This window comes from Tachypleus tridentatus, chromosome 4 (genome assembly GCF_004210375.1).
Source record: "Tachypleus tridentatus isolate NWPU-2018 chromosome 4, ASM421037v1, whole genome shotgun sequence".
Taxonomy (NCBI): domain Eukaryota; kingdom Metazoa; phylum Arthropoda; class Merostomata; order Xiphosura; family Limulidae; genus Tachypleus; species Tachypleus tridentatus.
Window position 1 is genome coordinate 94,565,426 of NC_134828.1, and position 17,468 is coordinate 94,582,893.

Below are 17,468 nucleotides of genomic sequence, written 5' to 3' on the forward strand. Positions count from 1 at the left end.
GAGACGTTAAATAGCCTTCAGTAATTGAAAGTAAATAGATGTAGACAGTAAAATATCGATTCATAGGCATTACCACATTGATTTGCAATAAAACCCGTTCTTATTTCTTCAGACCGAGTAAACAGAAACGCCAGAGCCACGAACAAGTTAAGTGGTAATGCTTTAAATCACATATAATTTAAAGAATCTCTTGAAGAGAAAAAAAAAAAGGTTCGAAAGTTCCTCTTTATCGACTAGGGAACTGACTTATCTTGAGAAACAGACCCATTCCTAAGACATTCTAAACAGGCTTTATGTTAAAATACATGCCCGGAGCAAAGCTGTAATCGCCTTATTTACACACGAAGTACAACGGACTACCTGGGTTCTTACAGATAAGGTACGCAGAAGATCAAGGCCTGTAATATCCAATATCCTGAGCAGCTTAACTCTCATATCCACCAAGTCTTCTTGGTTCTACTAGGACTTGTATGTGTGTATTATAAAGACGATTTTTCTATCGGCTGATAGTGTTAACTGATTTAAACACTCGCGAGTTTCACTCAATTGTTTAATTCACCTATTATTAAAACAACAATTACAATAAAAAAACCTAAGTATACACACAAATAGATCTCCTATTATGTTTTTTTAAATACTTTACCTAAGAACAATTAAAATATTTTAAAACAAACTACTTAAATAATACAATTTTATTAACCGCGGTTTTGTTTGTGAGACACTTCGTTCAACAGCAAGCGTTTATGTATATATATAATGTAATGTATTTCAATATTTTATTATTTCTGAAACGTTAATTTTAAAAACATTGATAAGTCACATGCATAAGTAGAGGAAATATACTTTTCAACCACGGCTGAACGACTCATATAATGTTTGTTTGTTTGTTTGTTTGTTTGGGAATTTCGCACAAAGCTACTCGAGGGCTATCTGTGCTAGCCGTCCATAATTTAGCAGTGTAAGACTAGAGGGAAGGCAGCTAGTCTAGTCATCACCACCCACCGCCAACTCTTGGGCTACTCTTTTACCAACGAATAGTGGGATTGACCGTCACATTATACACCCCCACGGCTGGGAGGGCGAGCATGTTTAGCGCGACGCGGGCGCGAACCCGCGGATTACGAGTCGCACGCCTTATGCGCTAGGCCATGCTGGGCCTATCATATAATGTCTCTAAGTTTTTTTGTTTTTTTTTTTGTTCCAGTGTGTTGTTGTTAAGTACGAATCGTTCTGCTCTGCCATCTCTTGAGAGATTTGAAAACTAATTACACTTTTGGAATGAAAATGACAAACCCTTTTGATTGATGTATTTAACCACGCCTGAACTCTCATAAATTAATTTATTCTAATCCTGTCTAAAGAATTTAAATTTGAGGGTAAGCTGGTAAAGATCCTGATAGGTAAGAAATTCGAATCGGGTATACGCGCGTCCCGCTTTTACTATTGCTGACGTTCAAAAATATAGCTAATAAAAAGTAGGGTTAAAGTTGTCATAGATTCACTTACTATAATCCTGCCTAAGATAATTAGAAGCACCGCGACTATTGAGGATTACCTCTTGTTACTTTAGATTACTTATACAGATATCAGATGCACGATAAGCCCGAATTTGTTTTCACAGTTTTCACAGTGATAAGTAAAACTGAAACTTTTTTTTAGGTTTAATAAAAAAAAACACCTGTAAAGACACATTATTCATGTATTACGTCTAATACAACGCTGTCACTTAAGAATTACGTATACGAAATTTTATAGCGTTTTATTCTAACAGTTTTAAATAACTTACTTTCTCTACTATCGCTTAATAACAATTTACAATACACTATTAATATCCAAACATTCTGATTAACTAATATTATCCAAGTAGTCGAGGGTAGATTATAAGTCGGTAAACTTACCTTTGTTCCACTAGGAGACATCTTCCATCCAAAAAACAAAAACGTAATGATCCACCTCAGGTTGCAAATATAAATACAGTATTTTAATAAATTAAGACGCATGGCCAGATGGTTAAGGCACTCGACTTGTAATGCGAGAGTCGCGGGTTCGAAACCCCCTTACACCAAACAGACTCGCTCTTTCAGCTGTGAGGTTGTTATAATGTTACGGTTAATCCAACTATTCGTTGGTAAAAGAGTAGCCCAAGAGTTGGCGGTTGGTGATGATGACTAGCTGCCTTCACTTTAGCCTTACATTGCTAAATTATGAATGCCTAGCACAGACAGCCCTCTTGTAAATCTGCGCGAAATTCGAAAAACAAACAATCTAAGAGATTTAAAATGTGTTTAACAATTCATATTCGTAAGTAACACTCTTCACACACAAGTATAAATGTAATTTAATGTCCATATCTATGCTCGTGCAAACAATTTAAATATACATAAATGTAACAATAATGAATATACACTCGTTAAGCTTTCATTCTGTTTGTTCATTTATTTGTTTGTTGAGGTTCGCACAAATATACTCGAGTGCTATTTAAGCTTACCGACTCAAATTTATAAGTGATTGATTAGAGGGAAGCAAGTTATTCTCCACCCGCCGTCAACTCTTAGAATACTCTTTACCTACGAATCGTGAGATGGTCGTAACATTATAATGCTCCAATTAATGAAAGGCTATGCATGTTTAGTAAAGGGATTCGAGCTAGATACCCTAAAAATACTTATCTAATGCACTAGACTTGCAATCTAAGGGTCTAGAGCCCTAACCACCGGGCAATGCCAAGCCGATTCCATCCTGTAATCATTTGAAGACCCCTTGCGTTAAACAATGTTTTAGAAGTTAAACAGAACAAACTATATGATTAGATCATATTAATGTCTCCAAAACTGTGCAGAGAACAGAGAGAACTGTAGCTGATATTTATACCAGTTGTTAAGCGCGTGCTCGTATGTCAAGTAAAATTATCGCATGGACATTTTTAAAAAGTTATAAAGAAATATTTGATATTGGACACACCTAATCTGATCTAAGAATACATTATTCCAAGTACTCGTAAATACACTATTTTAGTTAACCCCCCGCTGGGACAGCGTTAAGTCTACGGATTTACAATGTTAAAATAATGAATTCGATTCCGCTTCGTGGGCACAGCAAATAGCACGATGTAGCTTTGCTATAAAAACAAAAAAACACACACACCCAAAACTGAACAATATATATCTTAAAGCTACACTTCGAATTTGAAGATATATGACAATAAGAAACTAGACAAGGTTTGTGTAGCTCCTTTCTCCGAGACACTTCTTTGGAAGATATGATATATTGTCATTCAATGAATTAATTATCTTCAGGGTGATTCTAAATTAATTCATTATCACTGTGTATATGATTTCGTACAAACCTAAAAAAAAATAAGTAAATCTAATTATAAATCAACGGTTTAACAGTATACTTAAATGTAGTTTGGTTTTTAACTTGAGGTTACCAAGTTCCTTTTATTGAGACTAAAATAGAAAATATATGGATTTATTTTCACGTAGCACGAGAATGAAATACACGATCAATGATTTTGATAGGATTATCGAGGAGCCACTAGTCTTTTTCACAAGTCAACACTAGCATAAAGGAAAATTTAAAATCAATTACTAGAGTAAATCCATAAAATCAGATTTTAGAGTGGCAACATTGCCTGGTCTGACATTGACAGGTGGTTAGGGCTCGTAATCTGAATCCCCGTCACACCAAACATGTTCGCATTGTACTGTGCCGATCAATCGCATTATTCGTTGGTAAAAAGCAATCCAAGAGTTGGCGGTGGGTGGTGATGACTAGCTGCCTTCTCTCTAGTCTTGCATTACTAAATTATGGACAGCTTGCGCAGATAGCTCTCGCATAGCTTTGCGCGATATTCCCAACAACAGTGTCAGCCTCTGGTGAGTAAAAAAATTATACATGTGAGCACTTTGAACTTTTATTGTTACAAAACTTGCCAATGGTAGTAGTGTGTAACTCTTGTTAGTAAAGCACTCCTTCGTGAAAGTTGTTGAAACATCAAACATCAAAAGTACATTTTAAAACTTCTATTATTTACAAAATTAACTACGGATAGCTACTCTATTTTTGTAAGACATCTCCAAAGCTTTAAAATAAGTATCATACTATTCAAAAGAAACAATCAAAGTAATCACCAGTTTTGATTTTATAATTAATAGACCATTAGTCGGTGTAGCGAAAGTAATTTATGCTTAAACTGTACTACAATTTGTTTTTATTTGCGATTTAACTTGCATTTTTGGCTGCTTGATGCATCTATTTCTTTCTGTTGAATACGTTCACTTCTTATGCTCTCATTTCTAACTGTTTAGTACACCCATTACTAGCTATTTGATGCATCAATTTCTGGCTCTTTAGTGCATCGATTTTGAACTGTTTAGTACGTCATTTATTGAATATTTGATGCATCCATTTCTAGCTCTTTGGTGCATCGATTTGTAACTGTTGAGTACATCATTTACTGGCTGTTTGATGCATCCATTTCTAGCTCTTTGGTGCATCGATTCCTAACTGTTTAGTGCATCGATTTCTAACTGTTTAATACGCCCATTACTGACTCTTGGTGCATCGATTACTAACTGTTTGGTACGCCCATTGCTGGCTCTTTGGTGCATCGATTCCTAACTGTTTAGTGTATTATTTTGTGGCTGTTTAGTACATCCATTACTGACTCTTTAGAGCATCAATTCCTAACTGTTTAGTGTATTATTTTGTGGCTGTTTAGTACATCCATTACTGACTCTTTAGAGCATCAATTCCTAACTGTTTAGTGTATTATTTTGTGGCTGTTTAGTACACCATTACTGACTCTTTAGAGCATCGATTCCTAACTGTTTAGTGTATTATTTTGTGGCTGTTTAGTACACCATTACTGACTCTTTAAAGCATCAATTCCTAACTGTTTAGTGTATTATTTTGTGGCTGTTTAGTACATCCATTATTGTTTGATGCATCGATTCCTAACTGTTTAGTGTATTATTTTGCGGCTGTTTAGTACATCCATTATTATTTGATGCATCGATTCCTAACTGTTTAGTGTATTATTTTGTGGCTGTTTAGTACATCCATTACTGATTCTTTGGTGTATCGATTTCTAACTGTTTAGAACGCCCACTACTGACTCTTTGGTGCATCGATTACTAACTGTTTAGTGTATTATTTTGTGGCTGTTTCGTGCATCCATTACCGACTGTTTGATGCATCAATTCCTAACTGTTTAGTGTATTATTTTGTGGCTGTTTAGTACATCCATTACTGACTCTTTGATGCATCAATTCCTAACTGTTTAGTGTATTATTTTGTGGCTGTTTAGTACATCCATTACTGGCTGTTTGATGCATCAATTCCTAACTGTTTAGTATATTATTTTGTGGCTGTTTAGTACATCCATTACTGACTGTTTGATGCATCGATTCCTAACTGTTTAGTGTATTATTTTGTGGCTGTTTAGTACATCCATTACTGGCTCTTTGGTGCATCGATTCCTAATTGTTTAGTATATTATTTTTGGCTGTTTAGTCCACCATTACTGACTCTTTGATGCATCATTTCCTAACTGTTTAGTGTATTATTTTGTGACTGTTTAGTACATCCATTACTGATTGATTACTTACCAATTTCTCACATTATTTATTTTTTCTCCATTTTTGACTGTTTAATTTATTTCATCTGCTTGTTGGCACACGATCAAACTCTTTATAGTTGAAATTTTATTAACGGAAAATGTTATCTGTGATTAAAATAATTTGAACATCTTTGTGTGATATTCGCCTAGCTAATGATGCTAGAAAAACGTATTATTCACTCATTGTGCGGAATGCAAGGTTTCAAAATGTAATTATATGCAATGGTTCGAACATTGATAACTGTTGCATGTATATATATTCAGTTTTATCAAAACACGCCCACACTTTGTCATGTAACAGAATATTCCTTTTATTCGCAAGCGAGAAACAAAGTGTAATGTACAAACTTTTAAGGTAACAACACGTGTTACGCTGTGGCTTTTAATTTTTTACTATGAGTTTTACACATTACGACAACATATAAACCAATAAAAATTAAAAATTCTAAAGTTGTCTCTTCTCATTTTATCTCATATATAGAAATTATTCACCTCCCCGAGTAGCGCATCGATATGTCTGTGGACTTACACAGCTAGAAATCGGGTTTCGATACCCGAATTGGACAGAGCATAGATAGCCCATTTGTGTAGCTTTGTGCTCAATTTCATAAACAAACAATCATAGAAACTGAGCTGACCAAACGAGATTCACTAAATCTTACCGTGTCATTGATGTAAATGTCCACCTTCTGATGGCTGGCTACGTGACACAACAATACTGAGCTTAACAACAAAACAAATATATAAAAGGGATATAAGTCATAAAAGAAATTCGGAAGAACACATTAATTAATAACGTTTATCAATTTCTAGAAAATAAATAGTGAGTTTACTTATAGTCTTTTTAACCAACAATGAAACTAAGTACTTGAAACTTATTTCATCATTCTAATGTAATTAATAAATAAGTTTTTATGTAGTAAAAATAAGAAAATATTGATTATAGATATTGAACATTATTACACCAATATGACTCAAATAACCATAAAATGTCTCATGAGCACAAAATATTAATTTTAATAGTTTCAGTATAAACTACACCAGGTGGCCAAACGTTCAGACCACCTTATTCAACATTTAATCGAGTTAAGATTAAATTTATCAGATAGTTGTTCCTTATGAATTATTTATTTCTAGTTTCGTTCACTTTCCTTCTGGAAATCTTAGAGTTTTGTTCCTAGTTGTGCACTATAACATTTATCACGTTACTGACAAGGCTCTAAAATAGTGTCTAAGGGCTATGACACTTATAACTGTTGAAAATGATGTTTTGTTATTACCTACTTGAAGGATGGGTATCATGAAAAAGCTTTAGTTTCCATTTATTGCTTTGATCATATTACTGACAAAGAAATATGGAGAAGTCTTAGTTTCTTACTAAATACAAGCTGGAATCCTCAATAGCTGCAACAATTGAAGTTGTTCTAAGAAGGATTAGAACACATTAATCTATAACTTACCCATTTTTTTGTATTAGCTATATTTTGTGTGCCAAACGTAAGGCACGTATACACCTGATTCGATTATATTAGTCATCGGGATCTCAACCAGTCTATCATGAAGTTTAAATGATTTTAAGCAGATTCAGAGTAAATTAATTTACAGGATCTTTGGCGTGGTCAAATACACCACTCAAAAGGAATTGACCTCCCGAGTTTAATACTGTAATTAGATGTCAGATTGGTCAGGAGCTATGAGCTGAAAGTTTGAACTTGAAAAAACAAAAACTAAGAGCCGTTATGTCGAGGCCAAAAAATGACCTTGTTACGGGGAAGTTACTGCTCAAAAGGTCGCTCTAAGTTACTTTATAAGAAATTCATCTTGTATGCTTGCAGTTAATTATATTCAATGAATACTTCTGTAAACCTTAAGGTCCTAGCTGCTTCTTTACAACCTTGGTCACAAGTACTAACAAAGGATAATCCTCAATAATTACTACATAAATGTCATAGTTCCTAGCTGCTTCTTTACAACCTTGGTCACAAGTACTAACAAAGGATAATCCTCAATAATTACTACATAAAAGTCATAGTTCCTAGCTGCTTCTTTACAACCTTGATCACAAGTACTAACAAAGAATAATCCTCAATAATTACTACATAAATGTCATAGTTCCTAGCTGCTTCTTTACAACCTTGGTCACAAGTACTAACAAAGGATAATCCTCAATAATTACTACATAAATGTCATAGTTCCTAGCTGCTTCTTTACAACCTTGGTCACAAGTACTAACAAAGGATAATCCTCAATAATTACTACATAAATGTCATAGTTCCTAGCTGCTTCTTTACAACCTTGGTCACAAGTACTAACAACGGATAATCCTCAATAATTACTACATAAATGTCATAGTTCCTAGTTGCTTCTTTACAACCTTGGTCACAAGTACTAACAAAGGATAATCCTCAATAATTACTACATAAATGTCATAGTTCCTAGCTGCTTCTTTACAACCTTGGTCACAAGTACTAACAAAGGATAATCCTCAATAATTACTACATAAAAGTCATAGTTCCTAGTTGCTTCTTTAGAGCCTTGATCACAAGTACTAACAAAGGATAATCCTCAATAATTACTATATAAAAGTCATAGTTCCTAGCTGCTTCTTTAGAGCCTTGATCACAAGTACTAACAAAGGATAATCCTCAATAATTACTACATAAAAGTCATAGTTCCTAGTTGCTTCTTTAGAGCCTTGATCACAAGTACTAACAAAGGATAATCCTCAATAATTACTACATAAAAGTCATAGTTCCTAGTTGCTTCTTTAGAGCCTTGATCACAAGTACTAACAAAGGATAATCCTCAATAATTACTATATAAAAGTCATAGTTCCTAGTTGCTTCTTTACAACCTTGGTCACAAGTACTAACAAAGGATAATCCTCAATAATTACTACATAAAAGTCATAGTTCCTAGTTGCTTCTTTAGTGCCTTGATCACAAGTACTAACAAAGGATAATCCTCAATAATTACTATATAAAAGTCATAGTTCCTAGTTGCTTCTTTAGAGCCTTGGTCACAAGTACTAACAAAGGATAATCCTCAATAATTATTATATAAAAGTCATACTTTCTAGTTGCTTATTTAGAGTCTTGGTTTAATTATAATTACTAATCAAGGATAATCTTCAATAATTAATATACATAAGGCAAAGCTTCTAATTGCTTCTTTAGAACTTTGTTTCATAGTATGATATAAAATCACGTTCCATGGCTACTTCCAAAACCCTCAATTCTTGTTTATTAATGAACAGTTTTGATTTCACTAACCACACGTGAACAGTTAGAAAACAAGTTCTTGATTTTCTGTTATAGTTTGAACCATTTAGGATTATGGTTACCGTTCGAAGATCCTCACTAATAATAATATTACCATTTAAGATTTTGCTCTATGGTTAACTAGAATTTGCAAAGCTGTATGAATGCTTCAGTTCTATTCTACCACAAATAAAAAAACGTAACATATTGCGATAACTAGTTATTCTTTATCATATGTGAAAGGAAAATATAATAAGATTTTTTAAAGTATTTCCAAAAGCCTCCAACCATTAATATTTCATTAAGGAAAAAAACAGCACCACTATTTCAGCATTACAAATGTGCTTTGGTTTCATTTGTTCATTGTACCGGTGTTCAGCCATGGACGAAACACAGGTAACACGGTTGGGTAATTCGTTCCTTTTTTCCGAGACAGAGTTCCGTCATTGTTCCGTATGGGATACGTGGCTATCATGATAGGAAGTTGAAGTTTAATTTCCTTCTCCGGACCTTTAGGCGTGATGATAAACTGTAAAAGCAGAGGAAAAGAGCTAATGAGCAGTTTCTAGCTTTTGTCCGTGTCAATGACAGTTTATAATGATTAATTATAACGTAAACTAGAAAGACGGAAGGTCTGCCTTTTCAAAATGCTCGGGTTATCGGGTTTCCTGTCTTGCGACTTACCTGATTTTGATGTTACGTAACTTCTTAGCATCACGAACTAAAGATACATTATAACTTTTAATACATTTTTATTTGTTTTAAATATACATTGACTGTGGTGATTTACTTTTTTTTATGTACTGGCATTGTATTCGGTAGATAGGTTTCTCCCTTTTGAAATTAAAAATAGCATAATGGCTTGTAATACTGGCTCCATCTAGTGTCGAAATTTTGCTTGTCGAGGTGAGAATGTATGATTATATTACAAAAATCAACTATATTAACTGCTTCACTGCGTGATATTTAAATTACTTTTTTTCTATTAAACACAAAGCCACACAATAAGCTACCTGTGTTGTGTCATTTACGAATATCGGACTTCTATTTGCAACGTTGCACGTTTTCAGATCTAACGATGAGCCGTCTTGAAGCCACTAACTGAAAATGCACTTGTTTTGTTTCTTTCAGAATAAAACCAAATGCTACATATTTGCGCATTGAAAGATATGAAAATACTTCATATACATTTCAATAAAGAAATAAAAGCCAAAACATAAGTCAAATAACAGACACTGCACAAATCAAAGAAATCTCCTTGATATACATAGATTATAATGTGGGATATGAAATGTATCGTAGGTTGTGGAGATTACTGCGGAAGTAGGACCCACAATCCGGTGGGATACACTGTATATCAGTCTTAACCTCCATTCGCTAGTCTCACATGAAGAAATTCATAAAAAATAAATAATTATAATAAAATAGTAGATATAGAAATAGAAATTAGAAGAGCGAGATGTGGATACTGAAGCCCACATCTATATTACCCTTCATTGCGAACAGACAAGTGTGGAAAGGAGGCGACTCTCCAAAGTAAAGAAGAAGGAAACAAAGGACAGAAAAATAAAGAAAAACAAACATGAAATAAGAAACTTACCTCCAGAAGTTAGCATTCCAGCTCCCATTATGGTGATAAGGCACTAATTAGTAGCCCAGTGGACAAATTATACTAACATAATGGAGCCCAACCAGTTATTTAAACTAACTAATATAACTCCCAACCACCACCCATTAAGCCTACTGCGACTACCAATTTTCACTCTACACAAGCCTTCACATACGATAAGGTGTTCATTCGCATAAAACTTGTGTCAAGTTATTTAAATGACCTTATTAATTAACAAATGACCTTATTAATTAACAAATGACCTTATTAATTAACAAATGACCTTAGTAATTAACAAATGACCTTATTAATTAACAAATGACCTTATTAACAACTAAAAATAGTTACCAGAAACCTTTATTAAAATCCCCTAAACTTTAATTTCTTTATATTTATTTAATACTTTCTTATATTTATCACATAATATTTTAATAATTTTATTTATTTATATCATGCAGATAAATAAATAGAGGGTATCTAATATTAGTAGCCTACACTGGTGAAATTATGATCCTAATAATACATCTGGGTTGGTCGTGATCTCTAGGTTGTTAAGGCGCTCGACTCCTAATCTCAGAGGCGCGGGTTGAATTCCAAGTCACACCCAATATTTTCGCCCTTTCAGGCGTGGGGACATGATAAGTGACGGTGAATCCCACTATTCATAGGTGAAAGGGTACCTCCGGAGTTTGTGGTAGGTGGCAATGACTGTCTCTAGTCTTACACTACTAAATTAGAGAAGACGAGAGGCGGACAGCCCTCTTTTAAGTTTGTATGAAATTCACAAACAAGCTGTATAACCCACACTATTGCCCAAGTGATTACGATCCTAAGAAAATTAAACCTCTTCAGATAATGTGTTACCACTGTGCTATATCTAGGTATTAGAGCACACAACATCAAATAACACAGGGCAATATTTATGTTTAACTTAGTATTCAACTGAAAAAATAAATTATTATTATTATGATTTTGTTGCGTTGGCCGTGTTGCATGTAAAGTTAAAGTAGAAATGAGAATAAATTTATAGTTTTAATTAAATACAATTTGATATTATGTGAACAGCGTAGTTAGAATATGCTATAAACTACTGAATGGGATAAAACCAATTCAAATTATCTACCTCAAAATCTATTGTTTACATGAATAGAAACGTGATAACAATAACGCATATCAAAGTCCATAATATATCTATACCAAGCGAAATATAATTATAATTTGACAGTATTAACTTGACTGGAAATATAATAGAGTTACCCACTCTTTACGTTAGGACTCGTTATTAACTTTGTGAAATACAGAGGTATAATTCACTTTTGAAAATAAAGTTTAACAAAGTGTAAATGTTTGAACACTGTTTACTTGTGTGGAATGTTTACTGTTAGTGAAATTACATAACGTACTCTAGGCAAACGTAAACTGGATTTCTAAAACTATATGTATATATATAAAGTAACCTGAAGCTAAGTAAAACGTTCTTCTTCCGAAACGTATTGTTAGGCGAAACGTTAGACACTCACACACTCAGAATAGTCTGCAAGTAAGGTGAAAACATTGGCAGATTTCACTAATAACAGGATGTTTATTTAGGTATAATATTATAATACTGGCCGACGTTTATTTAGGTATAATCATATATCACTGACTTACGTTTATTTAGGTATAATCATATAATACTGGCTGACGTTTATTTAGGTATAATCATATAATACTAGCTGACGTTTATTTAGGTATAATCACATATCACTGGCTGACGTTTACTTAGATATAATCAAATAATAATGGCTGACGCTTATTTAGGTGTAATTATATAATACTGGGTGATGTTTACGTAGGTATAATCATATAATACTGGGTGATGTTTACGTAGGTATAATCATATAATACTGGGTGATGTTTACGTAGGTATAATCATATAATACTGGCCGACGTTTACTTAGATATAATCAAATAATAATGGCTGACGCTTATTTAGGTATAATCATATAATACTGGGTGATGTTTACGTAGGTATAATCATATAATACTGGGTGATTTTTACGTAGGTATAATCATATAATACTGGATCAGTGTTTTGTTTTTTTACACAATATACTGTTTACTTACAAAACTCTTTCATTGTCAAGGACACATGATGTAATATCAAGTAAATATTCCGATAAATAGGTATGTAATAAAATCCATAGTTTTATAATTGCTTTGAAGGGCTACAGAGGGGCGTCATGGTATTTCCAAATTATAACTAAACGAGAGGGAATTCTCAGTAGCCGCGGAACTTGAAATTATTTTAGACAGACATAGAGTAAATTTATGTATGAAACCTTTCGCGTAGTCAAATATATCAATCGAAAGGGTTTTACTTCCTGAGTTTAGAAGTCTAATTAAATCTGAAATCGGTGAAAGAATAACAGAGGTGTGAGTTAGAATTTTGAATTTAAAAGCAAAACAAAAAATTCAGAACCGTTAAATCTGCCGCTATATTGCGGCTAAAAATTACTAGGTTAAAGAGGGCAGTCCTTTAACATAAAAAAATAAAACAATTTACTGGCAAGAAATTCATCTCTCAACAGTCATCGGCCACGAACACACGAAATTTATAGGGTTTTGATAACTGTGTTTCTCTTGCAGAAAATAACAGAAGTGTTTGTGTTCAGGCAGTCAGTTACCTTACAGGGGCAAATAAACTTAGATGTCGAGAACGGCTTTATGAAGCTGAGAAACCATATTTTTGCATTGTTCAGAAAATGCGACCACAGCTTTGTTTCCTGAGAAACTTTGTATTTGAATACGTATTTAATTCTATCATAGCCTAGAAACAAGGGCGTGTTTGGCTATGCCTGTGGACATGCAGATATAACAAGGAGTTCGAATCTCTATTTACAATTAAAAGAGAGAGTTTACATGTCTCCCTGGATACACCACTGAATCATTGTGAGACATTAATCTACAGTTTTATGGTAGAGATTCAAGAAAGTGAACACTTTGACTCAGTACCTGTATTTTACTTATGTTGAAACACTCCATTCTGTATCACGATCCGAGTTTTATTTAATTAATTAATATTGTTAAAGAGAGTGAACAGAGAAACACTTTGGCACTGTATAACTCAGTATGTTTTCGGCTTTTGTTTCTTAGGGGCTGTAATGTATCAAAACTAGTTAATTCTTTTACTCAGAATGTACTGTCAACTAACGTAAGAAGGTGACAATTTAAATACTATTTTACCCAAGATGTGTTGTTATTTGCACTTTTACTATAACATATTCCAAGGAATGCGCTGTGGATACCAAAATAAAATAGCTAAATAACTTTTCTATTGAATGTGAAGAATCTAATAAGATTACTATAGACGACATCAAGTTTGTAATATTAGTTTCGAAAGTACACGAAAAGAAGAATGGTAGATAAGACTAGGTTTAAGCCTAATATTCATGTTATTTTGGTTGAAATATAAAGGGTAATAATTCTCTTTAAAAACAACGTGTTTTTAAATAAATTAATTAATTTAATTAAATAAAAAAATTAACAATTTATAAAGAATGGAACTAAATGATCGGATCTGTGGGTCTCTTTTCTTACCAGAGGTAAAATAATGTAATTAAGATAACCCAGGCATAAAAATATATGCAAGGAATGAAACACAAGCAACGTTGCTTTCAAGTAAGATTTCAGAACACCACAAATTACTACGGAGTTATCACATATCCCGTTATAAGATTTTTTTTCATTTTATACAATTCTTCCATGCTGACAGTGTTAAAGTCTTACATAAATGTCATATTGAATACGGATCAGGTGGCAGCCTCTAAGATTTGTCGGCGGAATTGGCGGAATGCACATCATCTCATTTCTCCACTGGTCAGTTGACCCTGCATCCACACGTCCTTTCTCTAAGGAAGCCAGCTCCCTAGTTTCTGTCTGCACAATCTTTTTCTTTGAGGTATATTGAATAGTCTAAGGAGAGAAAAAGTTAAAAGTTTATCATAATTTCATGAAGGAGTAAAATATTTTGTACGTCTTATCAGCAACTTAACTTACTTAAATCTTACATTTCTGAAATATGCAAAGGATAAAAACTTTTAGTACACTCCTCTCTATATTTCTTTATCTAAAAGTGCTTTCAACATGCCTTTTGTTATCGTTTGTTAATTTTGATAACATTATTTACAGACTTCCTGGAAGCGCAAATATCATTTGCTTTTTTTTTTTTCTTTATCCTTATTTGTAAAAATAATCCATTCGACTAATTCGTTCCAAAATATAACGCTAGCGCCATCTGTATTTTTAAGACGGGTAGCATGGGTGTTTAAACTTTAATTAAAATAAAGTATAGAACAACGTTTGTGACCTTCTTAGATCATCTTTAGGTTAGTCCCCCGCTGGTAATTCTACAAACGTACAATGCTAAAATAAGGGGTTATATTTCCCTCGGTGGAATCGGTAAATAGCCCGATGTAGTTTTGGGGTATAAGAAAATACGAACACATCTTTAGTTCAATACCACGAACTAGCGCCATCTCTTGGGCATGTTATAAAGAAATGTTAATGACAACATACACTGTTGATTATTGTTGGGAAACACTATTTAAAACAATAGTGCTAAAAGTATAATCTTATATCTTACAGTAATATAATGAAAAACTTTCAGGAGCTAAACACAATAATTTATTCAGTTTCTGTATGAGCATTATTGACAATGTTAAAAACAATAAAATAAATTATAACACTAAAGAAAAAATTAACCAATGGCTGAAGTCACCCAATAATAACTTATATTCAGTAACTATACCTCTGTCAGAATTGCTCTCGTTTTCCGAATCGTAGTCTTACTATTGTTCTCTATTGTTGCAGAAATACATATACATTCTCCAGGTACGTATCCTCCTCGGTCTAACCGAACTTTGCAACTGACAGGACCAGCTGACAGACAAGGGACGCCAATTGTGTCCTCGACTTCGCAGAGAAATGGTTGCTGTAAAAATATCAAACAGATAAATTAACGCTAAAAAATACAATAAAAGTAAAACACATTTTGAACGAAATAATATAAATGTTCTATAAAACTGATATATCATTAAAATGTAAATAAATTTGTGTATCCATTTCCTTATAGCAAATTCACATTGGGCCATCATCTGAGACCACCGAGGGAAATCGAACTGCTGATTTTAGCGTTGTAAATTCGCAGGCTTACATTTGTTCTATAAGAATGATATATTATCAAATGTATGTGCTTCTCGGTTAAAACCTCTGGACAGGTAAAAATGTTCAGTAAATTCATAATTTTAACGATGGCACTTTACATTGAATTATTATGTCGAAAACGTGTGTGTTTCTTACAGCAAAGCCTCATCTGGCTACCTGCTGAGTCCACCAAGAATATCAAAAATATATCTGATTAATCACATATTAATATAAGTATGTTAAGAACGTATTATCAGAATACAGACTGATAAGGCTTCACATTCCTACGATGAATAAACATCAGCCTTAATGTTAGTATTCTATTTTCTGATTATTAAGAATGCATACATCTAACAATGAAAAATAGCAACATGTTTTGCAACACTTATATTTAAAATTTGAAATATTAGTTGGTTGAACTATGTTTCATATTCTTTCATTATTGTAAGAACCAAAATTGTATTCAGTTGGTGATTTTTACAAGCAGTTTTATGTTAATACTATAAGAATTTATAATGGCATTACTCCTTTTGCGTAACGCAAATTACGATGTTCGGAATAATTTTGTTTGTCACTGTTGGTAAGCACAAAGTTACACAATGGACTATCTCTGTTGTGCTTGCCACTGGCACCCAGTATTTAGAGAAAATAATTCTGAATACTTATGTTTTCCAATAAAAACGTATTTATTTATGGTTGTGTATGTAATGACAATGATAAAATGCAGCATTTGATGTTCGAAGTGAATATTTTCAACCTGAAAGACAACTTACGCACACGTGACCTAAACAAAAATAAATGTGTCAGAGGATACTTGTAAAACATAATAATTGTAACAAATAGCCAATATAAATAGTATTTCAATCACTGCTGTGTCTTCTTTTATCCCAACCGACTGGAAGAGCTCTGAACTGAGCGAAACGTTTCGTCGGCAATGTATGCCTGAAATACAATTATACACACTTGTAATAATTTACAGTTATTATACACACTTGTAATAATTTACAGTTATTATACACACTTGTAATAATTTACAGTTATTATACACACTTCTAATAATTTACAGTTATTATACACACTTCTAATAATTTACAGTTATTATACACACTTGTAATAATTTACAGTTATTATACACACTTGTAATAATTTACAGTTATTATACACACTTGTAGTAATTTACAGTTATTATACACACTTGTAATAATTTACAGTTATTATACACACTTGTAATAATTTAGTTATTATACACACTTCTAATAATTTACAGTTATTATACACACTTGTAATAATTTACAGTTATTATACACACTTGTAATAATTTACAGTTATTATACACACTTGTAGTAATTTACAGTTATTATACACACTTGTAATAATTTACAGTTATTATACACACTTGTAATAATTTAGTTATTATACACACTTCTAATAATTTACAGTTATTATACACACTTCTAATAATTTACAGTTATTATACACACTTGTAATAATTTACAGTTATTATACACACTTCTAATAACTTACAGTTATTATACACACTTGTAATAATTTACAGTTATTATACACACTTCTAATAATTTACAGTTATTATACACACTTCTAATAATTTACAGTTATTATACACACTTCTAATAATTGAAAATTCTTTAGGAACTAAATTACAAATGTTGTGTTAAAGGTAGGAAGCGCCCCCTACTGGCTCAGCAGTATGTCTGCGGACTTACAACGATAAAAAACGGGTTTCGATACCCGTGGTGAGCAGAGCACAAATAGCCCATTGTGTAGCTTTGTG

General features: G+C 32.8%; 1 protein-coding gene across 2 annotated transcripts in view; it reads right to left on the bottom strand.

Annotated features, from left to right (window-relative positions):
• Positions 1–5,916: 5,916 nt before the first annotated feature.
• The window catches only part of LOC143249710 (arrestin domain-containing protein 4-like), a 58,530-nt gene continuing 46,978 nt past the window's right edge, over positions 5,917–17,468 (bottom strand). For both annotated transcript variants that reach the window (XM_076500023.1, XM_076500022.1), the window contains 3 exons: positions 15,282–15,464; positions 14,261–14,446; positions 5,917–9,412 (listed from right to left, as the gene is read on the bottom strand). In XM_076500023.1, coding sequence (XP_076356138.1) covers positions 9,236–9,412; positions 14,261–14,446; positions 15,282–15,464 — 546 coding nt within the window. In that variant the 3' untranslated portion in view covers positions 5,917–9,235. The remainder of the gene's footprint in view (positions 9,413–14,260; positions 14,447–15,281; positions 15,465–17,468) is intronic.